This window comes from Salvelinus fontinalis, chromosome 39 (genome assembly GCF_029448725.1).
Source record: "Salvelinus fontinalis isolate EN_2023a chromosome 39, ASM2944872v1, whole genome shotgun sequence".
NCBI classification, from domain to species: Eukaryota; Metazoa; Chordata; class Actinopteri; order Salmoniformes; family Salmonidae; genus Salvelinus; species Salvelinus fontinalis.
In genome coordinates, this window is record NC_074703.1 from 14,161,078 (window position 1) to 14,188,911 (window position 27,834).

Here is a 27,834-nt window from a genome sequence, read left to right on the forward strand (position 1 = left end):
ACTGGCTCATCACATGTCTGTTCTCTTCTCCTTTGTCTATCATCCCCCTCTCTCACCAGAGGGACTATCCCAGGAAAGCACAATAAAGCCCATTTTAATGACTCGTCATACGCTCACTGATTTCATTTTAATACATGAATGTTCTCTCTCTCACTGAATGATGCATGCTGCATCCCTGCAAATCCCTGAATATGAAGTATAGATTGTTACCCAAGTAAATCATTCACACTGTTTTCAGTAGTCTACTTTAAAGTTTCTTTGGATTTGGCTTGGATTACTTCTCTGCCCTGGGGAGGGTAGTGAACTCTGTGTGTGTGTGTGTGTGTGTGTGTGTGTGTGTGTGTGTGTGTGTGTGTGTGTGTGTGTGTGTGTGTGTGTGTGTGTGTGTGTGTGTGTGTGTGTGTGTGTGTGTGTGTGTGTGTGTGTGTGTGTGTGTGTGTGTGTGTGTGTGTGTGTGTGTGTGTGTGTGTGTGTGTGTGTGTTTCAGCGAGATGTACACACACCTTCCCCGGGGTCCGCCCCTAGACCTTTTTACAGGCACTTACGTTGTCACTTTGACACAAAGCGCCTGCTGCTTGAGCGCCAATACCATGTTTAAGGAAGTGCTGCACAGCGAGCATTGAGAGGTCACAGTGTGCAGCACGCGGGGAGACTAGGGGGGAAAGACTGACTCCACCAGGTACTGTACTGCTGCTTTACCCTAGGAGGGACGGGGTGTCGAGAGGGAGGGTTGGAGCATTGGAGAGGTGTGTGTTTGTACTTTAACATGCTGACACGTGGCACGTCCATTCGTTTGAGTAGCCTAGTTTTGCTACCCTACTGTGCTGCTACTAACTGTCTTGGCTTGTCCGAATATGCTACATAGCCTGTTTGAGCTATATAGCCATTCTATATATATAGCCATTCTATATAGCCATTCTAGCATTCTACTACACCATCAGACCACACATACATTTTGTAATACGGTACCTTTGTAGCTGTCCAGTTTGTTTAGTGGGCTTTTCTCTTGTACTCTGCATTGTCAGCCAAACTTCTTGGCAGGGCAGTTGGCCTCTTGTCAAGGTTTCATTTAGCCTCTGCTTCTGAGATGACTGTGGCTGTGCAAAGCCAGCCTCGGATACACCTGGGGGCATCTCTATTGTCTCTCCTTCACTCTCCCTCTCTTTGACCTTGTAGCAGTTGTCTGGACTATCCTGTAAGAGAAGGGGAGGATTTGGTGGAGTTTCTTCCTCATGACTGACCAACAGGCTGTTTGTATGTAGGAGTTGCAGTATTAGTTGTTGGAACATCAGCTAGCCTTCTGATTTGTCATGACATCAGCCTGGAGTCTCAACTGCCTGGGCTGTCACTGATCTCTTTCTTTTCTTCTCTCCTGACAGTGCCACTCCACCCATCTCTCCTTCCCTCCTTCATCTCCTATCTGTTGTCTGTTTGCCAATATCACTTGTCTTCCTTTTGAAGCCCTCCTCCCTCCTTCAATGCCAGTGAGAAGTAGCCTAGTTAACCATACCCCCATGTCCTTGGTTCCATGTTCAAACAGCCAGACAGGCTTTCTCTGCACCACTGCAATGTCATAGAATAAAAGTGGATTTACCAGTTTGATAAATGATCTCAAGGAAGTGAATGCCTGTTATTGTTTCTGCGTGTGTCAATGTTGTGTGTGTGTCCTCCAGAAATGGGGTTCGGGTTGAAATATTGTGGAGAGATTAGGTCCCCATTTGAGTTATTAACCCTGCTATCAGCTCTGCCCAGTTAGCTGAGGTGATATGGGGGGCAGGCCACTTCCACTCTGTCACAACCACTGTCAGCTCCCCTAAAGCCCTCCCAAATAAACACTCCTCATTAAGCCAGTGGAAGAGGAGAATCAATGAAGCACAACAATACTCACTGCTTATGAGGAGGTTCTCTCTGCTCTCTCCTATTCTACCCTTTTTCTCACTCTACCTGTCCTTTAACGCTACACTCATCTCCCTCCTGTTTCTCCCTCGTTCATGTCTAGCTTTCATTTTTCTCTTTCTGTGTCTTCTCTCTGTGTCTTCTCTCGCTCTCTCTCGCTGTTGTAAATGGAATCCCCCTTCTTACTGTTTCTGTCCCCCTTGTATGTCTATCTATCTTTCATTTTACATCACACAGATCTCTCTTCTCTATTACGTTGTGAATGGGATCCCCCTCCTAACTCTGTTTCTCTGTCTCTGTCCAGCAGACCAGAATCGGTAGAGGCCAGCCCTGTGGTGGTGGAGAAGTCCAGCTACCCGCACCAGATCTACAGCATTAGCTCTCACCACTCCCACAGTTACATTGGGCTGCCCTACGCCGTGAGTACACTCCACTGCAGTACACACCACTACACTACTGTACACTATAATACAGGACACTGACACTACTGTACACTAATACAGGATACTGACACTACTGTACACTAATACAGGATACTGACACTACCGTACTCTATAATACAGGACAATGACACTACCGTACACTATAATACAGGACACTGACACTACCGTACACTATAATACAGGACACTGACACTACCGTACACTATAATACAGGACACTGACACTACCGTACACTATAATACAGGATACTGACACTACCGTACACTATAATACAGGACAATGCTACTACCGTACACTGTAATACAGGACACTGACACTACCGTACTCTATAATACAGGACACTGACACTACCGTACTCTATAATACAGGATACTAACACTACCGTACACTATAATACAGGATACTGACACTACCGTACACTATAATACAGGACAATGCTACTACCGTACACTATAATACAGGATACTAACACTACCGTACACTAATACAGGACACTGACACTACCGTACACTATAATACAGGACAATGCTACTACCGTACACTGTAATACAGGATACTAACACTACCGTACACTATAATACAGGACACTGACACTACCGTACACTATAATACAGGACACTGACACTACCGTACACTATAATACAGGACACTGACACTACCGTACTCTATAATACAGGATACTGACACTACCGTACACTATAATACAGGATACTGACACTACCGTACACTATAATACAGGACAATGACACTACCTACCGTACACCATAATACAGGACACTGACACTACCGTACACTATAATACAGGACACTGACACTACCGTACACTATAATACAGGATACTGACACTACCGTACACTATAATACAGGACACTGACACTACCGTACACTATAATACAGGACACTGACACTACCGTACACTATAATACAGGACACTGACACTACCGTACACTGACACTACCGTACACTATAATACAGGATACTGACACTACCGTACACTATAATACAGGATACTGACACTACCGTACACTATAATACAGGATACTGACACTACCGTACACTATAATACAGGACACTGACACTACCGTACACTGACACTACCGTACACTATAATACAGGACACTGACACTACCGTACACTATAATACAGGACACTGACACTACCGTACACTATAATACAGGATACTGACACTACCGTACACTATAATACAGGATACTGACACTACCGTACACTATAATACAGGACAATGACACTACCTACCGTACACCATAATACAGGACACTGACACTACCGTACACTATAATACAGGACACTGACACTACCGTACACTATAATACAGGATACTGACACTACCGTACACTATAATACAGGACACTGACACTACCGTACACTATAATACAGGACACTGACACTACCGTACACTATAATACAGGATACTGACACTACCGTACACTATAATACAGGACACTGACACTACCGTACACTATAATACAGGATACTGACACTACCATACACTATAATACAGGATACTGACACTACCGTACACTGACACTACCGTACGCTATAATACAGGACACTGACACTACCGTACACTGACACTACCGTACACTATAATGCAGGACACTGACACTACCGTACACTGTAATACAGGACAATGACACTACCGTACACTATAATACAGGATACTGACACTACCGTACACTATAATACAGGACACTGACACTACCGTACACTATAATACAGGATACTGACACTACCGTACACTATAATACAGGATACTGACACTACCGTACACTGACACTACCGTACGCTATAATACAGGACACTGACACTACCGTACACTGACACTACCGTACACTATAATACAGGACACTGACACTACCGTACACTGACACTACCGTACACTATAATACAGGACACTGACACTACCGTACTCTATAATACAGGACAATGACACTACCGTACACTGACACTACCGTACACTATAATACAGGATACTGACACTACCGTACACTATAATACAGGACACTGACACTACCGTACTCTATAATACAGGACAATGACACTACCGTACACTATAATACAGGACACTGACACTACCGTACTCTATAATACAGGATACTGACACTACCGTACACTATAATACAGGACACTGACACTACCGTACACTATAATACAGGACACTGACACTACCGTACACTGACACTACCGTACACTATAATACAGGACACTGACACTACCGTACACTGACACTACCGTACACTGACACTACCGTACACTATAATACAGGACACTGACACTACCGTACACTGACACTACCGTACACTATAATACAGGATACTGACACTACCGTACACTATAATACAGGACACTGACACTACCGTACACTATAATACAGGATACTGACACTACCGTACACTATAATACAGGATACTGACACTACCGTACACTGACACTACCGTACACTATAATACAGGATACTGACACTACCGTACACTATAATACAGGACAATGACACTACCTACCGTACACCATAATACAGGACACTGACACTACCGTACACTATAATACAGGACACTGACACTACCGTACACTGACACTACCGTACGCTATAATACAGGACACTGACACTACCGTACACTATAATACAGGATACTGACACTACCGTACACTATAATACAGGATACTGACACTACCGTACACTATAATACAGGACACTGACACTACCGTACACTATAATACAGGACAATGACACTACCGTACACTATAATACAGGATACTGACACTACCGTACACTATAATACAGGACAATGACACTACCGTACACTATAATACAGGATACTGACACTACCGTACACTATAATACAGGATACTGACACTACCGTACACTATAATACAGTACGCTGACACTACACTACCGTACACTATAATACAGGACACTGACACTACCGTACACTATAATACAGGACAATGACACTACCGTACACTATAATACAGGACAATGACACTACCGTACACTATAATACAGGACACTGACACTACCGTACACTATAATACAGGACACTGACACTACCGTACACTACAATACAGGAAACTGCCACTACAGTACACTACCATATGCTATAATATAATACACTGACACTACTGTACACTATAATACAGTACACTACCGTACACTATACTATAATGCACTATAATACAATACACTGACACTACGGTACACTATAATACAGTAGACACACTACCATACACTAAAACAATGACACGACCGTACACTGTACTATAATGCACTAACAGTATACTACCATACACTATAATACAATACACTACCGTTCGCTATTATAAAGGACACTGACACTATCATACACTATAATGCACTATAATACAGGACAATGACACTACCGTACACTATAATACAGTACGCTGACACTACACTACCGTACACTATAATGCAGGACACTGACACTACCGTACACTGTAATACAGGATACTGACACTACCGTACACTATAATACAGGACAATGACACTACCGTACACTATAATACAGGACACTGACACTACCGTACACTGTAATACAGGACAATGACACTACCGTACACTATAATACAGGATACTGACACTACTGTACACTATAATACAGGACAATGACACTACCGTACACTATAATACAGGATACTGACACTACCGTACACTATAATGCAGGACACTGACACTACCGTACACTGTAATACAGGACAATGACACTACCGTACACTATAATACAGGATACTGACACTACCGTACACTATAATACAGGACAATGACACTACCGTACACTATAATACAGGATACTGACACTACCGTACACTATAATACAGGACACTGACACAGGACACTTACGCTATATAATACAGTACACGGACACTACCGTACGCTATATAATACAGTACACGGACACTACCATGCGCTATATAATACAGTACACGGACACTACCTTGCGCTATATAATACAGTACACGGACACTACCATGCGCTATATAATACAGTACACGGACACTACCATGCGCTATATAATACAGTACACGGACACTACCTTGCGCTATATAATACAGTACACGGACACTACCTTACGCTATATAATACAGTACACGGACACTACCATACACTATAATACAGGACACTGACACTACCGTACACTATAATACAGGATACTGACACTACCGTACACTATAATACAGGACAATGACACTACCGTACACTATAATACAGGATACTAGACTACAGTACTCGCTATACAGCATACTTCTCTCTGGTTCTCTTTCTCTCTCACCTGCTACCAGACCTAATATACCTGAACTCTCTCCCTCCCGGTTAATCATCAGTAAGGGTAGCTAGCTTCCTCCAGGCTAGTTCACTCACCTGAGGGAGGAGACTGGATATGGGTTAGGGTCAATCACAATGCAGTCTTAGCTTAGTGAATAATGAAAAGGAAATTCCAATTCAAGACAATTGAACAATTCATATTGGAAATAAGTGGCCGTTTGCAGTTGTTGAATCAGAATTTCAGTGTTTGACATATACTATAAATCATAAAGAATGAGAGAACGCCATAGATATTTTTCTCTGGTATAAACCTGTTGTATGTGTCATCCTGAAGAAGTCACAGTGATGCCGAAAAGTTGGTGATTTACTGGGGATTTATATATAGTGTGCTACTCTCTTTAATTTTGTGGCTTGTATGTGTCACCAACATCTTTTATGTACTCCTCCCCAGGACCACAACTATGGGGCGCGCCCCCCGCCCACTCCCCCGGCCTCCCCTCCCCCCTCCATGCTGATCCGGCCAGGCGAGGGGCTGTTTGTGCCGGGGGGTCTGCAGGACGAGGCTTCCAGGGGCACCACACTCAGCACCTCGGAAGACGGCAGCTACGGGGCCGACATCACCCGCTGCATCTGTGGCTTCACCCACGACGACGGCTACATGATCTGCTGCGACAAGTGCAGGTAGGAACTGAGATAGACCCTCTCCTTTATCAGTTCACAGGTCACAGTGATTTAGACCAGAGTCCATACTGTCCTAGCAGTGATTTATGCGCATTCTAGCCTTCAAACGGTGTCCATGTCTCATCTCAACTTTTCTTTGGGATTAGTGACCCCTGTCTAGATCCCCTGTTGCATTGTGAATGGCTGCTGTTACTGACTCTCTGCCCTCTCCTCTCTCTTCTCTCTCAGTGTGTGGCAGCACATAGACTGCATGGGGATCGACAGGCAGCACATTCCTGAGACGTACCTGTGTGAGCGCTGCCAGCCGCGCATCCTGGACAGAGACCGTGCCATCGTGCTGCAGACCCGCAAGAGGGAGAACATGTCCGGTGAGTGGAGAGATGGTGAGATATACCTTTTCCAGTCCCTCCCAGTGCGCTGCAGTAAACAGCTCTCAGATCAGATGGCAGTGTAATAAAGGCTGTGTAAGTCAGGCTGCTCTGCTCACTACTGCAGCCTCTTCCCCTTGTGGGTCTGGAGAGACCCAGGCCACAAATCAAATCACATTTTATTTGTCACATACGCTGAATATAACAGGTGTAGACCTTAATGTGAAATGCTTACTTACAAGGCCTTAACCAACAATGCAGTTCAAGAAAGAGTTAAGAAAATATTTACTGAAATAAAGTTTAAAAAATGTAATAAAAGTAACACAATAAAATAACAAGGCTATATACAGGGGGTACCGGTACCGTGTCAATGTGCTGGGGTACAGGTTAGTCAAGGTAATTTGTACTTGTTTTTTTATCCTAGCACTACACAGCTGTTTCAAATACTCAAAGCTTGATGCTGAGTTGGTTATTTGAATCAGCTGTGTAGTAATAGAGCAAAAAACAAAATGTGTACAGCCCCAGGACCACAATTATGATTTGGCTGCACGCTGACACCTGCTGGTCACATCGAGTAATACAACAGTGCAGACATTTAGAATGGCAGACTGCTATGGAAAATCTTGTTTTTACCTTTGAGAAATAAGTTGTCTAAATAGGTTAGAACCAGGAAAACTTTGCTTTGGTTGGACCCTCTGTACAAGATGCCCAAATAAACCTTTATTACCAATGCTTTATTAAGGCATACCGGTATGTATCTCTGCAGACGGGGACACCAGTGCAACAGAGAGTGGGGACGAGGTGCCACTAGAGTTGTACACGGCCTTCCAGCACACGCCCACCAGCATCACACTCACTACCGGCCGCCTGGCGGGCAACAAGCAGGCCGACAAGAAACGCAAGAGGAGCGGAGACAAGGAGCCTGTCGCCACCTCGGCCCGAGCCAAGAAGGTCTGTGTTCAAACTTCCATTCAATCCTATTGACACTCAATAGTTTCTTATCTTGACCCCAACTGTACCTCTGAGCTGTACATGTATGGGGAGCAACTCACCCCCCAAAACGTTTTGGCATGTTTATTTTAACAGAAATGTGACCATTTGTTATGCACTCTGTAACGTCTCTTAAACGGGTGGTAAACCTTGTTGTTTTATGCTGTCTGCTTACTGGAGTCTGTTGTCTAACAGGCGTTCCGTGAGGGCTCCAGGAAGTCCTCCAGAGTGAAGGGTGGAGCTCCAGAAATGGAGCCCGGGGAGCACCCGTCTCTGTGGGAGAACAAGATGAAGGCTTGGATGGAGGCCTACGAGGATGCCGGCAGCAACCAGTACAGCGAGGACGTTCAGATCCTGCTCCGCGTCAAGGAGGCCGGCGACGGCAAGACCCTGGCCTACAACACACACACAGCCACCTTCAAACCGCCCGTGGAGGTAGCTGGCACTGACACAGTGACCTACAAACATTTGTTCTCAAATTAACTGAGCAGGCAGCATACACACAGTTTGTACACACATATTGCCTCAGCAAATATCAGTGTCAGCCTCTTTCCTCATGTCCTGTTGTCTCTCCCCTCTCCAGAGCCAGGTTCAGAAGAACAAGAAGATCCTGAAGGCAGTGAGGGACTTGGCTCCAGACTCCCTCATCATAGAGTACAGGGGCAAGTTCATGCTGCGACAGCAGTTTGAGGCCAACGGATGCTTCTTCAAGAGGTGAGGACCCATCTGCTGGAAACCTGAGCTCAAGTAGAATCCTCAGCTCAAATTCAAAAGTGGAATTCAACTCCTTTCCATAGTTGTATGTCTGAGACATTTGAGAGGTAGAGGGAGAGATCGGTAGACGGTGTGTGTTTGTTGTGGTCCTTCCTTGGCAGTGGGCAGGGAAGTCCCTCACGTTCTTTCTCAGCTGCTGTTGAGCTCCTGGCTATCTTCCCCTGGTCACCATATGGACATTCCCAATCTGTTACTATGTCTGTCTGCCCAGCACTGCATTTCATTCATCTCTCTCTCTCTCCAGGCCGTACCCCTTTGTGTTGTTCTACTCAAAGTTTGACGGGCTGGAGATGTGTGTGGACGCCCGCAGCTTTGGCAACGAGGCACGCTTCATCCGACGCTCCTGCACCCCCAACTCTGAGGTGAGTAGCCAATCGCAGACCACGATACAAAACCTACGGCTCTAAACCCTGACCACACCCCTCAGAGCCACTAACTTCAACTTAATGTAACCTCATGAGTTTCAATAGGTGCCTCTCTCTCTCCCCTTTTCTCCACCTCTCTGTCTGTCTCTCTCAGGTGCGTCATGTCATAGAGGATGGTATGCTCCATTTGTACATTTACTCTTTGAGGTCCATCAGCAAAGGCACCGAGATCACCATAGGCTTCGACTATGACTATGGCTGCTGGTAAGCAGGGTGGAATTGATCACCTAGTACCACACATACACATATATATATATATAAACTCAGCAAAAAAAGAAACGTCCTCTCACTGTCAACTGCGTTTATTTTCAGCAAACTTAACATGTAAATATTTGTATGAACATAACAAGATTCAACAACTGAGACATAAACTGAACAAGTTCCACAGACATGTGACTAACAGAAATTGAATAATGTGTCCCTGAACAAAGGGGAAATCAAAAGTAACAGTCAATATCTGGTGTGGCCACCAGCTGCATTAAGTACTGCAGTACTGCATCTCTTTCTCATGGACTGCACCAGATTTACCAGTTCTTGCTGTGAGATGTTACCCCACTCTTCCACCAAGGCACCTGCAAGTTCCCAGACATTTCTGGGGGGAATGGCCCTAGCCCTCACCCTCCGATCCAACAGGTCCCAGGCGTGCTCAATGGGATTGAGATCCGGGCTCTTCTCTGGCCATGGCAGAATACTGATATTCCTTTCTTGCAGGAAATCACACACAGAATGAGCAGTATGGCTGGTGGAATTGTTATGCTGGAGGATCATGTCAGGATGGGAAGGGTACCACATGAGGGCGGAGGATGTCTTCCTGCAATGACAACAAGCTCAGTCCGATGATGCTGTGACACACCGCCCCAGACCATGACGGACCCGCCACCTCCAAATCGATCCCGCTCCAGAGCACAGGCCTCGGTGTAACGCTCGTCAGAGCAGAGCACTTTTTGCCAGTCCATGGGCACAAACCCAAAACCTGTGGGTTTGTGCCCATAGGCAACGTTGTTGCCGGTGATGTCTGGTGAGGACCTGCCTTACAACAGGCCTACAAGCCCTCAGTCCAGCCTCTCTCAGCCTATTGCGGACAGTCTGAGCACTGATGGAGGTATTGTGCGTTCCTGGTGTAACTCGGGCAGTTGTTGTTGCCATCCTGTACCTGTCCCACAGGTGTGATGTTCGGATGTACCAATCCTGTGCAGGTGTTGTTACTGCCGCTGCGAGGACAATCAGCTGTCCGTCCTGTCTCCCTGGAGCACTGTCTTAGGCGTCTCACAGTACGGACATTGCAATTTATTGCCCTGGCTATATCTTCAGTCCTCATGCCTCCTTGCAGCATGCCTAAGGCACGTTCATGCAGATGAGCAGGGACCCTGGGCATCTTTGTTTTAGTGTTTTTCAGAGTCAGTAGAAAGGCCTCTTTAGTGTCCTAAGTTTTCATAACTGTGACCTTAATTGCCTACCGTCTGTAAGCTGTTAGTGTCTTAACGACCGTTCCACGGGTGCATGTTCATTAATTGTTTATGGTTTATTGAACAAGCATGGGAAACAGTGTTTAAAGCCTTTACATTGAAGATCTGTGAAGTTATTTGGATTTTTACGAATTATCTTTGAAAAGGGGACGTTTATTTTTTTTTGCTGAGTTTATGTACACACACACGACAAGATTGGTCAACCTCAACTGTGTTATCTTTCAACCTTTTTTCTCTCTCTCTCGGTCTTTCTCCCCCTCTCTCTCTCTCTCTCGGTCTTTCTCCCCCCCTCTCTCTCTCGGTCTTTCTCCCCCCCCCTCTCTCTCTCTCGGTCTTTCTCCCCCCCCCTCTCTCGGTCTCCCCCCCCCCCCCTCTCTCTCTCGGTCTTCCCCCCCCTCTCTCTCTGTCTTTCTCCCCCTCTCTCTCTCTCGGTCTTTCTCCCCCCCCCCTCTCTCTCGGTCTTCCCCCCCCCTCTCTCTCTCGGTCTTTCTCCCCCCCCTCTCTCTCGGTCTTTCTCCCCCCCTCTCTCTCTCGGTCTTTCTCCCCCCCTCTCTCTCTCGGTCTTTCTCCCCCCCTCTCTCTCTCGGTCTTTCTCCCCCCCTCTCTCTCTCGGTCTTTCTCCCCCCCCCTCTCTCTCTCGGTCTTTCTCCCCCCCCCTCTCTCTCTCGGTCTTTCTCCCCCCCCCTCTCTCTCTCTCGGTCTTTCTCCCCCCCCTCTCTCTCTCGGTCTTTCTCCCCCCCCCCCCCTCTCTCTCTCGGTCTTTCTCCCCCCCCCCCCTCTCTCTCTCGGTCTTTCTCCCCCCCCCCCCCTCTCTCTCTCGGTCTTTCTCCCCCCCCCCCCTCTCTCTCGGTCTTTCTCCCCCCCTCTCTCTCTCTCGGTCTTTCTCCCCCCCTCTCTCTCTCTCGGTCTTTCTCCCCCCCTCTCTCTCTCTCTCGGTCTTTCTCCCCCCCTCTCTCTCTCTCTCTCGGTCTTTCTCCCCCCCTCTCTCTCTCTCTCGGTCTTTCTCCCCCCCTCTCTCTCTCTCTCGGTCTTTCCCTCCCCCCCCTCTCTCTCTCTCTCGGTCTTTCTCCCCCCCCCCTCTCTCTCTCGGTCTTTCTCCCCCCCTCTCTCTCTCTCTCGGTCTTTCTCCCCCCCCCTCTCTCTCGGTCTTTCCCCCCCCCTCTCTCTCTCTCGGTCTTTCTCCCCCCCCCTCTCTCTCTCGGTCTTTCTCTCCCCCCCTCTCTCTCTCTCGGTCTTTCTCCCCCCCCTCTCTCTCTCTCTCGGTCTTTCTCCCCCCCTCTCTCTCTCTCTCGGTCTTTCTCCCCCCCCCCCTCTCTCTCTCTCGGTCTTTCTCCCCCCCCCCTCTCTCTCTCTCGGTCTTTCTCCCCCCCTCTCTCTCTCTCTCGGTCTTTCTCCCCCCCCTCTCTCTCTCGGTCTTTCTCCCCTCTCTCTCTCTCGGTCTTTCTCCCCCCTCTCTCTCTCTCTCGGTCTTTCTCCCCCCCTCTCTCTCTCTCTCTCTCTCTCGGTCTTTCTCCCCCCCTCTCTCTCTCTCTCTCTCTCGGTCTTTCTCCCCCCCCTCTCTCTCTCTCTCTCGGTCTTTCTCCCCCCCCTCTCTCTCTCTGTCTGTCTCCCCCCCTCTCTCTCTCTCTCTCTCGGTCTTTCTCCCCCCCCCCTCTCTCGGTCTCCCCCCCCCTCTCTCTCTCGGTCTTCCCCCCCCCCTCTCTCTCTGTCTTTCTCCCCCTCTCTCTCTCTCGGTCTTTCTCCCCCCCCTCTCTCTCTCGGTCTTTCTCCCCCCCCTCTCTCTCTCGGTCTTTCTCCCCCCCCTCTCTCTCTCGGTCTTTCCCCCCCCCCCCTCTCTCTCTCTCTCGGTCTTTCCCCCCCCCCTCTCTCTCGGTCTTTCCCCCCCCCCTCTCTCTCGGTCTTTCTCCCCCCCCCCTCTCTCTCTCGGTCTTTCTCCCCCCCCCCTCTCTCTCTCTCTCGGTCTTTCCCCCCCCCCCCCTCTCTCTCTCTCGGTCTTTCTCCCCCCCCTCTCTCTCTCTCGGTCTTTCTCCCCCCCTCTCTCTCTCTCGGTCTTTCTCCCCCCCCCGCTCTCTCTCTCGGTCTTTCTCCCCCCCCCCTCTCTCTCTCTCGGTCTTTCTCCCCCCCCCCCCCTCTCTCTCGGTCTTTCTCCCCCCCCCCCTCTCTCTCGGTCTCCCCCCCCCTCTCTCTCTCTGTCTTTCTCCCCCCCCCCCCTCTCTCGGTCTTCCCCCCCCCTCTCTCTCGGTCTTTCTCCCCCCCCTCTCTCTCGGTCTTTCTCCCCCCCCCTCTCTCTCGGTCTTCCCCCCCCCCTCTCTCTCGGTCTTTCTCCCCCCCCCCTCTCTCTCTCGGTCTTTCCCCCCCCTCTCTCGGTCTTCCCCCCCCCCCCTCTCTCTCTCGGTCTTTCTCCCCCCCCCTCTCTCTCGGTCTTTCCCCCCCCCCCTCCCTCTCTCTCTCGGTCTTTCTCCCCCCCCTCTCTCTCGGTCTTTCTCCCCCCCCTCTCTCTCGGTCTTTCTCCCCCCCCTCTCTCTCGGTCTTTCTCCCCCCCTCTCTCTCTCGGTCTTTCCCCCCCCCTCTCTCTCGGTCTTTCTCCCCCCCCTCTCTCTCTCTCGGTCTTTCTCCCCCCCTCTCTCTCTCTCGGTCTTTCTCCCCCCCCCTCTCTCTCTCTCGGTCTTTCTCCCCCCCCCTCTCTCTCTCTCGGTCTTTCTCCCCCCCCTCTCTCTCTCCATCGGTCTTTCTCCCCCCCTCTCTCTCTCTCGGTCTTTCTCCCCCCCCTCTCTCTCTCTCGGTCTTTCTCCCCCCCCTCTCTCTCTCTCTCGGTCTTTCTCCCCCCCCTCTCTCTCTCTCGGTCTTTCTCTACCCCCTCTCTCTCTCCTTCGGTCTTTCTCCCCCCCTCTCTCTCTCTCGGTCTTTCTCCCCCCCCTCTCTCTCTCTCGGTCTTTCTCCCCCCCTCTCTCTCTCTCTCGGTCTTTCTCCCTCCCCTCTCTCTCTCTCGGTCTTTCTCCCCCCCCCCCTCTCTCTCTCGGTCTTTCTCCCCCCCCTCTCTCTCTCTCGGTCTTTCTCCCCCCCCCTCTCTCTCTCGGTCTTTCTCCCACCCCCTCTCTCTCTCGGTCTTTCTCCCCCCCCCCTCTCTCTCTCGGTCTTTCTCCCCCCCCCCCCCTCTCTCGGTCTTTCTCCCCCCCCCCCTCTCTCTCGGTCTTTCTCCCCCCCCCCCTCTCTCTCTCTCGGTCTTTCTCCCCCCCTCTCTCTCTCTCTCTCGGTCTTTCTCCCCCCCCCCCTCTCTCTCTCGGTCTTTCTCCCCCCCCTCTCTCTCTCTCGGTCTTTCTCCCCCCCCCCCCCCTCTCTCTCTCTCGGTCTTTCCCCCCCCCCCCTCTCTCTCGGTCTTTCTCCCCCCCCCCTCTCTCTCTCTCGGTCTTTCTCCCCCCCCTCTCTCTCTCTCGGTCTTTCTCCCCCCCCTCTCTCTCTCTCTCTCGGTCTTTCTCCCCCCCCTCTCTCTCTCTCTCTCGGTCTTTCTCCCCCCCCTCTCTCTCTCTCTCTCGGTCTTTCTCCCCCCCCTCTCTCTCTCTCTCTCGGTCTTTCTCCCCCCTCTCTCTCTCTCTCTCTGTCTTTCTCTCCCCCCTCTCTCTCTCTCTCTCGGTCTTTCTCCCCCCCCTCTCTCTCTCTCTCTCGGTCTTTCTCCCCCCCTCTCTCTCTCTCTCTCGGTCTTTCTCCCCCCCCCCTCTCTCTCTCTCTCTCGGTCTTTCTCCCCCCTCTCTCTCTCTCTCTCTCTCTCGGTCTTTCTCCCCCCTCTCTCTCTCTCTCTCTCTCTCGGTCTTTCTCCCCCCCCTCTCTCTCTCTCTCTCGGTCTTTCTCCCCCCCCTCTCTCTCTCTCTCTCGGTCTTTCTCCCCCCCCTCTCTCTCTCTCTCTCGGTCTTTCTCCCCCCCCTCTCTCTCTCTATCTCTAGCTCTATCTCCCCCCCCTCTCTCTCTCTCTCTGTCTTTCTCCCCCCCCTCTCTCTCTCTCTCTCGGTCTTTCTCCCCCCCTCTCTCTCTCTCTCTCTCGGTCTTTCTCCCCCCCCTCTCTCTCTCTCTCTCTCGGTCTTTCTCCCCCCCCTCTCTCTCTCTCTCTCGGTCTTTCTCCCCCCCCCTCTCTCTCTGTCTTTCTCCTCCCCTCTCTCTCTCTCTCGGTCTTTCTCCCCCCCCCCCCTCTCTCTCTCTCGGTCTTTCTCCTCCCCCCCCTCTCTCTCTCTCGGTCTTTCTCCTCCCCCCTCTCTCTCTCTCTCGGTCTTTCTCCTCCCCCCCTCTCTCTCTCTCGGTCTTTCTCCTCCCCCCCCCTCTCTCTCTCTCTCGATCTTTCCTCTCTCTCTCTCGGCCTTTCTCCCCCCCCCTCTCTCTCGGCCTTTCTCCCCCCCCCCCCCTCTCTCTCTCTCGGTCTTTCCCCCATCTCTAGTAAATACAAGGTGGACTGTGCATGTGTGAGGGGGAACCCAGAGTGCCCGGTGCTGAAGCACAACCTGGAGCCCACCGAGAACCTGGAGGCCAGCAGCCGCCGGCGGGGCCGCAAGGACAAGGAGCCCATAATGCAGCGAGCGGACCACCTGGACCTGGGCCAGAACCAGAACATGACCCTGGACTGTGACGGCAGGGCCAAGGGCCTGGGGGCCGACGGCAAGCAGAGGAAGCTATCACCCCTCCGCCTCTCCATCTCCAACAACCAGGTAAGATTTCCCCGGCAACACAGCTCACCTCAATCCATGTCTCCATCACACACACCCCCTATCCCCTCACGCTCTCCCCGTACCCCATCCCCTCACGCTCTCCCCATCTCCCATCCATACACGCTCTCCCCGTCCCCCTATCCCCTCGCGCTCTCCCCGTCCCCCTATCCCCTCGCGCTCTCCCCGTCCCCACACGCCCCCCCCCCCCGTCCCCCATCACCACACGCTCACCCGTCCCCATCACCACACGCTCACCCGGTCCCGTCCCCATCACCACACGCTCCCGTCCCCACACGCTCCCGTCCCTGTCACCACACGCTCTCCCCCCGTCCTCCATCGCCACACGCTCTCCCCCCGTCCTCCATCGCCACACGCTCTCCCCCCGTCCTCCATCGCCACACGCTCTCCCCCCGTCCTCCATCGCCACACGCTCTCCCCCCGTTCCCCATCGCCACACGCTCCCCCATCGCCACACGCTCCCCCCGTCCCCCTATCCCCTCACGCTCTCCCCGTCCCCCTATCCCCTCACGCTCCCCCCGTTCCCCATCACCACACGCTCCCCCCCGGCCCCCATCACCACATCCCCGTCCCCACACGCTCCCCCCCCGTCCCCCATCACCACACGCTCACCCGTCCCCATCACCACACGCTCACCCGGTCCCGTCCCCATCACCACACGCTCCCGCCCCCACACGCTCCCGTCCCCGTCACCACACGCTCTCCCCCCGTCCTCCATCACCACACGCTCTCCCCCCGTCCTCCATCACCACACGCTCTCCTCCCGTCCTCCATCACCACACGCTCTCCCCCCGTCCTCCATCACCACACGCCCCCGTCCTCCATCACCACACGCTCCCCCCGGGCCTCCATCACTACACGCTCCCCCATTGCCACACGCTTTCCCCGTCGCCACACGCTCACCCGGTCCCGTCCCCCATCGCCACACGCTCACCCGGTCCCGTCCCCCATCGCCACACGCTCACCCGGTCCCGTCCCCATCGCCACACGCTCCCGTCACCACACGCTTCCCCACCTCGCCATCACAAAGGCAGACTAACTAAATGAAGACTTCAAATTGGATGGCAGTAAGGAGAAATGTCAGCATGTCCTGGTGAACCAGACTCGTTGATTGGCATTTCTCCATCACTCTCTCTGTTCAAGATTTCCCCATAGGAGCCTATAAGTTGGCTTTCCCCTTAAAGACCTTTGTTATCATATTTAGCTTGTTTTCCATTTAGTTAGCGTCCAATGTCCATGCGTGTAGCCATTTTTCAATGTTTCTGTTATATTTGCTGCATTTCTGTTTTATTTGTGTTATCCATTAGTAGACTACTTGTATTCCTCTATCATCCATCTTGGTTCCCCCTCTCCCTGGCCCAAAGCCCAGTCCTGCACCCAGCCATCTCTCTCACCATGCCGTGTCCAGCCCTCTAGTGGCAGATGAGACATGCTATCACGCTGTGTCCTCCCTGCTGCAGGAGCTCCTGAACGCACTACTAGGCATCCCTCTACTCAGTGTTACACGCAGAGAGAAAGCTCAGTAAAGCTGAGAAACGCTCAGTGAAACTGAGAGGTACAATCTGAAGCTGTCCAATAAGAAATGTCTGTTTTCCTATTCCATTGCAAAACATTTTGTTCCGTTGTCTAATAACCCCGACCCAGGCCATAGGTCTTATTGGCAAGCATGTTGCTTCTGTGGTAGGGACTGGTAGTTCCCACAATGAGTGATTTTTAAGGAGTGATCTGAGGGAAGCACACAGAAGCATGGTTTATGGAGACTGGTTAGACTGATGTATGGTCTACAACAGGCCTGGGCAACTCCAGTCCTCTGGGGCCTGATTGGTGTCTTTCCCCAGCTAACACACCTGACTCCAATAATCACCTAATCATGATCTTCAGTTTAGAATGGAATTAGTTTAAATCAGGCATGTTTGCTAGGGATGGGGAAAAGGTATGACACCAATCAAGCCCCCGAGGACTGGAGTTTCCCAGGCCTGGTCTAGAATGAGGAACGGTGAATAGAGGCTCTGACGTCAGAGATGAAGTGCGAGGCATCTCTATCGGAACAACACGCACAAACCATGAACTGAACACGCTGAATAGGGAAGCTGTCCACATCTGTCATTGTGCGCAAACAGACCTTTGTGTGACCACAAGAGCCACAACTTGACATATGACCGGGTAGTTGTTGGTTACATGGTAGTTGTTGGGAGTGGGCTCAAAACAATGTATCACAAGGCACTACAGAAGTGAGCCTGGTCTCTCGCTCTTCTTTGATAAGGGTACGATTGCGGTGATTGCGTTTCGATGTTATTCTGACTGCCTAGGACCGAATACAAGCTCTGAGCAAGTTTGTGGACAGACAAACCCACCACGTCCCCAGTCAGTGCCCCCAACTGTCACTCTCCCCCCCCCCCCCCACCTACCACCTCACTGCTCTAGACCCTCTAGTCTGTAGCCAGACTGCCTGTGCTTGGTCAGTGCCATGATAAAGCACCTCTCCCCCTCTAACAGGATCCTACAGAGTTAGAGGGTGTAGAAGACCAGCCTGATAACTCCGTTAGCAGTGAAGTAGAGATGGAGTCAGAGGAGACCATTGCAGAGAGAAAGAGGAAGATGGTAAGTTCTGTGAGCCAGGGCTGCAGCGCGCCCTGCTGTGTGCAGCCCATAACCCCCCCATAGGAAAAAGCTCATCCTTGCTGGTATGGGTCGCTGTTTGTGTGGTGGTGGTTTCCCCCACAACCCCCCCTCACCTCCCTGCTTCTGCTGCTGTCTCTGCCTCATCCTGTTGCTGTGTAGTCTAGCCCGCGGGGTCCCCCCCGCTCTCTGTCGCTCACTCACTTCCTCTGGCAGAGCCCTCAAACACTGAGGCTCTGTGTTTTGGTCATCATTATACATATTTTCCTCATTTATTTAATAGTTAATTTGCTAAACCATCACACATTGCACCATTCTGGGCCCTCCAGAGCCACAGGCCCCCCTACCCCCTCCTCCCCCTCTCTAATTAGCTGAGTTAATAAGAGCCCTAGCCTCAACACACGTAAGTACTGGAATTCTCCCTGTGTGTCTGAGTATGAGCCTCACATACAGAATTGGCCAACTGTTTTGAAATGACCAATTAATCTCCTCTCCCCTGCTAACGAGCTCTGGTGACCTAGAGTTGGGCTCACACACTCTGGCACGCTCTCCCTCTGTCATATACACACACACACACTCTGGAAATTATCCTGCTGTCAGCTCCCTTTCACACGACGAGGCCCAAGGTGTAAAGCGCTGACTCATCGTTCTGGCCAATGGACTGGCTCTCTCTCTGCTAAATAGCCCTGAGCGAGAGAGAAGGGGGTGAGCTGGGCGTGACTTCTCTGTTGCCATGGCCTTATTGAGTCTGGGACATCCAATAGCCTGCCTCCCTCCAGGGGAAGCTGCAAGCTGGTCCAGGAGGAGGTACCCCCTCTACTGTGGAAGAAAGAGCTTCTGGATTCACTGTCGTCCTCTGACGTAACAGTCACCCTCTGGTCTGGTGTATGTATGGTGTTCAACCACGCATCCACAACAATGCCCTGTCTGCATGGGCTCTTAACACTGGTGATGTCTGTGTGTGTTAGGCATGGTATGTCTCCCACACTCATGTTAAAGATCCGGCTTGGTGCCAGGGATACAGGCACGGCATGGAACACCCAGTTAATATGTTGGTTGCACTAAGGTCCGGTTTTGGGTGTTGCAGATGGTATGTAGTTGCTTGTCATCAACCTTGGTGAAAGTTGGTGATTGGGTTGGTTGCTATTGTCTTTGTTTTCTTTCCATGTGTCGTGGGTTCAGTATGTGGTTAATGACACTGTGGTGAGGTGGTGAACATGTGGCTGAGTTCAGTATGTGGTTAATGACACTGTGGTGAGGTGGTGAACATGTGGCTGACTTCCAGTGGTGGTGGGTTGTGTTGAAATCACTGTTCATTCATTCAGCCTAAATCAAGTCTTCCTACTGGATATGCTGGTGTAAGCAGACAAGGTGAAGAAGCCCTGACTGGACATGTGTCTACAGGCATAAGGCAGCCATTCTCCCTATCTGCCCCCCTCTTCTCTCCCCTCCTTCATAACCTTGTAGTGGCCAGGTCACCTCTCCACACCCCCACCTGTCTCAGAGGATCCCTGAGGGTCGGCGACACACTGAAGCCCCTAGAGTGGGGAACCGTGGTGGTGTGTGTATGTTCTATGTGTGTTATTAGGGGGGGCCGGGCCTCTTGTCTTCTAAACCAGGCTGTCTCTCTGTAAACCATTCAGGCCAGCCCAGCGGAGGAGTCCCATCTGCAAGGCGTGGGGGCCTCCAGCTGTCTGGGACTGAGTAAACCGGAGGTAAACCAACCCCCACCCACCCCCAAACATACCCCCGCCTGCCTGCCTTCCCCTCCACCTCATAGGGGACCCCACTAACTGACAAACATACTAACCCCCCCACCTCCATCTTCTCTCCACTGACCGGCTCTGTGGCAGACCCCAGTGTGTCTCTGCTACTGGGGGTGGTAAAACTAGTCTGGTGGAGGCAGCCGTGGTGTTATAAACCACACACCCTGAATGGTTTGGTAAGGGCTAATGTTACGTTCCCACCTCCCAGCACCAGTTAGTTTGGTCTCTCACATCAACAGGGTTTTTACTTGTTCTATCTCCGTTGGTTTTTTTCCTCCACTGGAAGGGGAAATGGTGGTCCTTTCTCTATCGTTCTGCGCCGCCGCTGTTTTTTTCTCAGCCAGCCAGACTGCCTCTTGCCTGTCCTGTGTTGCAATAACGTGTCCCTCCCCCTCTAGGCCCAGTGGGGCAGGAGACTAGGCCACGTGGACTAACGCTTACTGCTCTGTCCTCTCCTCTACAGACCCGTGAAGAGAGGAAGATGGAGGCCATCCTGCAGGCCTTTGCCCGCATGGAGAAGAGGGAGAAGAGGCGGGAGCAGGCCCTGGAGAAGATTGGCACCAAGTCAGAAGGGGGCATCAAGGAGGAGCCCCCTGCCACCCCCGAGGCCGACATGCAGTCTCCTAATATCATGACGGTAAGTGATAGTTGACTCAACATGTTCTTTATGCCTGCACTCTCTCTGACACATTGGTTCCACCAGGTCGTATAAAAGAGGATGTTGTCAATAATCTGAAGGTAACTATAAATCCATCCAAACTATGCTACTGTACTCTATCCTAACCCTGTCTCTCCCAGCCTCTGCTCGAGGTGAAGGAGGAGCCGGGTCTCAACAAGCCCACGCCGGCCAAGCTGCGAGGCAGCAAGCAGAGGAAGAGCTTCTCGCGGAGCCGCACCCACATCGGGCAGCAGAGGCGGCGAGCGCGCACCATTAGCACCTGCTCTGACATACCTCCCGGTTCGCCCGGGGAACTCCTGGACCCCCTGGCCAATGATAGCCCAGACGTAGAGGCCTCCAGGGACCCCGAACCAGAGGCCCTCTCCTCCCATGCCCCCGACACCAGCCCCCCTTACAGTGGCTCCCCGGCCCCTGACAGAAACCGCTCCGGGCAGAAGTACCCCAAAACTAAAAAGGTACCCTAGCCATGGCTCAGTGCTCACCCCTAAACACGACTAGTCACTATTCTATTTAGACTAATAGGAATGTTCTATTCCTTCTAGTGAAATGTCCCTCAATACTATAATTAAATGCAGTGTGCTTCTGACTAAAGCTCTCTCTCTCTTTGTCTCTCTACAGCACTTGGTGAGTGAGTGGTGCGTCGACAAGCAGGAGCGATCATTGCGGACCCCAGAGCCGGTCCCGGAGAGGCCCCTGAGAATCAGCAGCGACCCTGAGGTGCTGGCCACCCAGCTCAATGCCCTGCCCGGCATGGGCCCCAGCCCGCACGTCTACAGCACGCCTAAACACTACGTCCGCTTCTCCTCGCCCTTCCTGGCCAACCGCAGCCCCACCACCCCTGGGGTGCCCACCGGACGCCGGCGTTCCCGCGAGCTGCCCGACACGCCGCCCACCTCAGGCTCCTGCAAGAAGGTATGTTGTTCACCACCTCACAGGGGAATGGAGAGAGTGTTAGCTGTCAGGTATAGCTGCAGGGTAGAAAAACAGACTGACGGGGTTAACCGGCAGAGGGGCAGACTGACGGGGTTAACCGGCAGAGGGGCAGACTGACGGGGTTAACCGGCAGAGGGGCAGACTGACGGGGTTAACCGGCAGAGGGGCAGACTGACGGGGTTAACCGGCAGAGGGGCAGACTGACGGGGTTAACCGGCAGAGGGGCAGACTGACGGGGTTAACCGGCAGAGGGGCAGACTGACGGGGTTAACCGGCAGCGGGGCAGACTGACGGGGTTAACCGTATTATTGTCAGTAACAGAGACTTAGGTTTTCTAAGATGTAGCTGCATTGGAGATCAGTGAACGTGATTTGTGTTTGTGGTTGACATGTCTTAAGTCCTCTCCCTCCCTGTCTTCTCCCCACAGCGCTGGCTGAAGCAGGCTCTAGAGGAGGAGACCACCACCCCTCCACCCAGCAGCGGCCGGCCCACCCTGGTCATGCCTAGTGAGGGCCCTCTCAGCCCCCCTATCAACGGGGACTCTGACAGCCCCCTCCCCTACAACGGCAGCTGCACCTTACCAGGTGAGGACTCTGGTGAGGACTCAGGAATGTGTTTCTCATCACTTAGAAGGACCATAAGTCTTGTATGCAAGACTTGTCTGTTTCTTTGCATGTGAGTAACCCTTCCTTCCCTTCCTTTCTCTGTGTGTGTGTGGATAGAGTTGCCCACTCCTCTGAAGAAGCGGCGCCTGGGTCTGTGTCCGCTGGACGCCTGCATGTCAGAGAGCTCCACCCCCTACGGCTCTCCCTGCGCCACGCCAACCCGGGCCGACCTATCAGAGACGCCGGGTACACCCCTGCTGCTGGCCACGCCACCCCGCATCACCCGTACGGAGGAGCCGAGCCCCGAGCCTCTACCTAGCACCCCCACACACACACTCAGTGCCCCGCAGGAAGTAAGACACACACTCTCACCTACAAACACACACTCATAGAGGGAAGTGAACGATGTGTTAATATCTCTGTTCCTGTGTCCACAGAGCGAGTCTTCCCTGGACAGCTCACCGGAGGGCAGTCGCAGACCCAGCCCCCAAGAGGCTGAGTGGCCACCTTCGCTGCTCTCCTCCCCCTGTGTAGTGGTCAGGGCTCCCAGTCTGGACGTGTTGCCCCCCCACGAGGCCAAGACCAGCGCCCCCCAGAGCCCCCAGCCCCCCACCGCCGAGTCCCAGGACTGTGTGGGAGAGGAGGGGCCAGAGACAGGGGCCGAGGGCAGCAGCGAGGCCCCCTCCACAGACACAGCCTCTTCCTCCCTCCTCCCCCCCTGGATGAAGAGTCCAGAGAGAGTGGGTCTGTCAGGGCCAGGGGGTCTGTCCTTCTCCCCCATCAACTCTAACCTGAGGGACCTTACCCCCTCACACACCCTGGAGCCCATCTTGGCCTTCAGGCCTGAGGCGGTGGCTGTGGCTGGGGCTGGTGTTGTGGCAGTGACAGTGACAGTACCAGTACCCTTGGCAGCAGGACCCTTCACAGAGGCTGCAGGGTCTCTCTTCTACCCCTGCCCTGAGGAGGGGGGAACCCTGGCCTTCTCTCGTTCACTAAGTGGAGACAGCACCGGAGAGGGAGGGTCAGGACAGAATCCCCCACAGAAGAAAAAGGTGAGTTGCTATATTCTCTATTCAGCCTGCCCATTCACGCTGTGTTACGGTTCCTGGACTGATAAAGGTATGTCTGTTTTCGTGTGATGTCATGTGTTTTCCCAGGTGTCTTTGCTGGAGTACAGGAAACGTCAGCGCGAGGCGCGGCGCAGCGGCTCCAAAATGGAATGCGGCTCGCCTGTCTCTACAACACCTACCCTGGTGGAGATGTTCCCTCTGCCCATGGAGACCACCCAAGAGCCTCCACCCCTGGCTCCGGCCCAAGCTCCAGTGGCCTCTGCTGCAGTGGCCCCCACCTCGCCTGAGTCAAATACCCCCCAGCCCAGCGAGGACACAGAGCCCTCCGTCGAGGGGGAGAGAGAGGAGGGAGAGGGACAGTGGACCTCGTCCACCTCGGTGGAGCAGGCAAGAGAGCGTGGCTACCACAGAGCCCTGTCGCTTAGTGACCACAGCAAGGACAAAGGTACACACACACACACACACCACTTAGACATAACTTCTTTACTGATGAAAGTTTAATTGTAATAATGTGTGCTTGTTTCAGATGGAGAGACCGAGGGCAGTGAGGCCCCAGTCAGAGATTGTTCATCTCCTAGCCTGCAGAGGACCCCAACCCACACGGTAAGAAACATTCTGCTTTCTGGCTCCAACAGTAGTGTGAAGTACATGCTGCTGCCAAACACAGCCATCACACAGCCTATAGTGTAGGCCAGGGGTCGGCAACAGGCGGCCCATTAGCCAAAACCATCAAAGTTTTGATATTAGTTTTTGGTTTGTAAAATTCTGCAAAAAATGTGTTTAATTCAGGAAATCTGTTCTCAAGTATTCCCACAAAGAATAAGAGATGTGATGGTGTCTCAATGTAATCAAGGTATGACATGATTGTTATTTTCAAATACAACTTCTTTTTGTAGTCAGTTTGTAGTGTGCGCCCCGACCATTTGTTCCAACAAAGATCCTCCCGCGGCTGAATGTAGTTGCCTACCCCTGATGTAGGCTGTTATTGTTCATGACTTACCCGTTCCCTCGCTCAGTCTCTCTCTCCTCCCTAGCCGTGTTCTCCTGGCCCCAGCAGCCCGTCCCAGCCTGGCAGTCGCCCAGTGAAGGAGGAGGAGAATGACAGCCGTCCTCGGACCCCCTCCCAGGCCACCCCACAGCAGCCCAGCAAGCCTGCCGTACCCAAGACAGCCCACCTAACCCCCACCAAGCTGCACTCTGCTGCCCCCTCACTCCTCCACTCCCCCAACCCCCAGGCCCAGGGCTCCCCTTACCGCAGCCAGAGGGCCTTCCTCTTTGCTCCTCCTCAGTCCCAGCCACAGGCTCAACCAGGGCTGCCCCCCTTCTCCCAGTACAGCCCACAGTCCGCTCCGCCTCCCCCTCCTCCACCAGCACCTCCAGCCTCAGCGGCCTACTTCCCCAGCCAGTCAGCCCCCGCCGTGGGATCCTTCCCTGGGTTCAAGCCTGCCGTGACGTCCCCATTCCCCCCTGGAGCCCAGCCCCTCCTGCAGACTCTTCCTCACCACGCCCTGCACTACCAGAGCTCTACCACTCCCCCTCCTCCACCCCCTCCCCCACCACAACACCCTGGGCCCGGCCCGGCCCTGCTGCACGTTAACCTGCAGCCTCCTCCTGTCCAGCAGCACCAGCTCCTCCTGACCACAGCCCCCCAGTCCTCCCTCCCTCCCCCTCCACCCCCTCCCCCACAGGGCCAGACCCACCAGCTGCAGCAGCCCAGTGCCAGCACCCTCCTGTCACTCAACCAGGGCCTGCCTCTTCCTCTACCCCCCCCTTCTGCCTCCTCCACCAGTGTCCCCATGCAAGTGCAGCCCCCTCACCACTTTCAGAACTTGGGGGGCTTTCCAACCCCGCTGATGCACACCGGCAGCACAGCTAACCCCTCTGTGCCCCCCTCCACCTACCCCCCGCCCCACCAGCAGACTGGACTGCCCCCCCCTCCTCCCCCTCCCCAGCAGCAGATTCAGCCGGCCCAGGCCGTGCCCACCGCCACTCAGATGCCCAGCGGAACACGTTGGCACTGACCGCCTCCATGCAGGCCTCCCCCTTGGCCCCGCCAGCCCCTGTGAACTCACTCTGAGAGGAGCTTGACGACAGCGGGACACAACAAGCAACAAAAGCTGTAAATATTTTCTATGTACCTGAACACATGGCCAATGGAAAAACAGGAGAAGGTGGGATAAAGGGGTGCTTTTTAAAGGACAAACTGAAAACAAGGACTGTGAAACAATCTTATTAAGAGACTTTGTGTCTGAAATGAAGATGGATGATTCCCCCGGTGCTCATCCCACTCTCTCCGACGTCCCTCCTTCCGTTTTCTTTTGAATTTCCCTCCTGTGGCGGAGAGAGTGCCTGACCGTCTGTCTGTTTTGGACTTCTATTGTACGGTCCCGCACTTTCTGTATCAATGTACATTCCAGCCTCCACCCCCCTTCGTCAGTTAGTCCGCCTTTCACTTCTTCCTCTCTTTGTCTATTGTCTGCTCTTCTACACTGTTTATTCATTTTATCTAGTGGCTCATTATAGCAAACAGAAAGCTTTTTGTATAGAGAAAAAATACAGAGTTATTATTTTTATTCCTCTGTAACAAATATCTGTGCACCGCTGCAGTGATTCAGAAAATGTTCTTCTGGGAGACCGCTTCACTGCCCCAGCAGGCTGCACTCGTGTGTATGTGTGTGTGGAGGTGTATGGACTGTATGTGTGTGTATGTCTGTCCTGTGTGTCAGTGGGAGAAAGGGAAGTGATAGAAAGTAAGAGTGATAGCGTGAAACGAGTGCAGTAGTCTTCTGAGGTAGCCAGAGTGAGGTCTCACCCGTAGGTAGGACGTTAGCGGTTTATTTTTGAATATCAATGGTTATTTGTAGAAATTGTAATTTAATGTATAGGTGGTTACTCCAGCTTTCTCCGGAAACAGGTTGTATATATTTGCTTCTTTTCTTTCCTATGCTTGTACAATTGGCTCCCATCCCATGTTGGAATCTGGTTGTAAATACGAGCGCTCTTCTTGGCAAAGATGAATGTTTCTGTGACAATAGCACTTTTTCTTTAGTTCTTCCTCTCTGGACTGTTCAGTGTAGTCTTTATTATTATTATTATTATTATGTGTGTGTGTGAGTGTTTGTGCAGAGGAGAGAGACTCAAACACTGCACTGGTTGGCTATTTTCATGGTTCATTATAATAAATCACTGTAATGACAGTTTTATACCACTGGTGGTGTTGTCTGTCTGTATGTTCTGTCTGTCTGGGAGAAGGAAGGCTGATATGTTGGCATCACTTTCAAACGGTTTAACGTATTCCTCCTACCTGACGCGTGGTCCTTGTTATCCGGGATCCTTGGGACGTCCCTACTCCGTTGAAGTTAACGTTGAGGGTTAGGTAAGGATTATGGTTAAGTTTAGGGTAGGGATGTCCCAAGGAACCCCGGATAGCACTAACCTACCTGACAGGCCACCAGCAAGCTGCCTGTCGCCTCCTAATAAAACTCCTGTGAAAAGTCGTGGTTGGATGCAGTCGGACAACTTCACCATGTCATGGAACCATAGAGACCTGAACCATCTTCAGCATGTCCCCTGAGAATTCCTTTACAGAGTGGATTACCTTTCAGGTTTAAGGAATGTGTACCATCATGCCAGCAACAGATATGTCCATTAATGAATATTTCTTTAGTGGTTGCCTCCCATCTTATCACAACAGATTGTAGACAGTTCCATCAGGAGAGCAACACTAACTGCATCTAATGAGCGCCTGCCTCTCTTCCTGACAGGTGTGCATGTTGGTTAGTGGTAGTTTATCACTGGTAAGCAGATGTTGCGACACCTCCTCTTTGATCTGGGATGCTGTGTGCATATCAATGCGGACACTCCGGTCTTGATGAACATCAATGATTAAGCAGGCTCTTCATGGTTACAAGTGCTCTCCTGTCCCCGTTATGCATGACTAACCAGCACAAATGAGCTTCACAACAACACACCACTCCTGGTTTTGGGAGTGTCTCTCCCATGTTCACAAGGAGAGAATCCACAGTTCAGGGACATGTGGTCTGGAGATACGTGTTTGATGAGAAGTCTGCAGTTCAATGCCTGGCCCGGTTCGTTTTGCATGGCCTGGTG

General features: G+C 52.2%; 1 protein-coding gene across 16 annotated transcripts in view; it reads left to right on the forward strand.

The window, feature by feature from the left end:
• Positions 1 to 26,932, forward strand: part of LOC129838408 (inactive histone-lysine N-methyltransferase 2E-like) — a 45,031-nt gene extending 18,099 nt beyond the window's left edge. Inside the window, exons 3-22 of one of the 16 annotated variants that reach the window (XM_055905334.1) lie at positions 2,201 to 2,315; positions 7,091 to 7,320; positions 7,549 to 7,703; positions 8,431 to 8,639; positions 8,874 to 9,113; positions 9,262 to 9,392; positions 9,697 to 9,814; positions 9,972 to 10,081; positions 15,767 to 16,034; positions 18,549 to 18,653; positions 20,315 to 20,386; positions 20,901 to 21,074; positions 21,236 to 21,571; positions 21,735 to 22,028; positions 22,477 to 22,645; positions 22,772 to 23,007; positions 23,092 to 23,706; positions 23,812 to 24,169; positions 24,251 to 24,327; positions 24,759 to 26,932. In XM_055905334.1, the coding sequence (XP_055761309.1) occupies positions 2,201 to 2,315; positions 7,091 to 7,320; positions 7,549 to 7,703; positions 8,431 to 8,639; positions 8,874 to 9,113; positions 9,262 to 9,392; positions 9,697 to 9,814; positions 9,972 to 10,081; positions 15,767 to 16,034; positions 18,549 to 18,653; positions 20,315 to 20,386; positions 20,901 to 21,074; positions 21,236 to 21,571; positions 21,735 to 22,028; positions 22,477 to 22,645; positions 22,772 to 23,007; positions 23,092 to 23,706; positions 23,812 to 24,169; positions 24,251 to 24,327; positions 24,759 to 25,745 (4,999 nt within the window). In that variant the 3' untranslated portion in view covers positions 25,746 to 26,932. Of the gene's footprint in view, positions 1 to 2,200; positions 2,316 to 7,090; positions 7,321 to 7,548; positions 7,704 to 8,430; positions 8,640 to 8,873; positions 9,114 to 9,261; positions 9,393 to 9,696; positions 9,815 to 9,971; positions 10,082 to 15,766; positions 16,035 to 18,548; positions 18,654 to 20,314; positions 20,387 to 20,900; positions 21,075 to 21,235; positions 21,572 to 21,734; positions 22,029 to 22,476; positions 22,646 to 22,771; positions 23,008 to 23,091; positions 23,707 to 23,811; positions 24,170 to 24,250; positions 24,328 to 24,513 lie in introns of all 16 variants that reach the window. The other 15 variants (XM_055905336.1, XM_055905338.1, XM_055905337.1 and 12 more) reach the window with 15 other exon arrangements.
• The last annotated feature ends 902 nt before the right edge of the window (positions 26,933 to 27,834 follow it).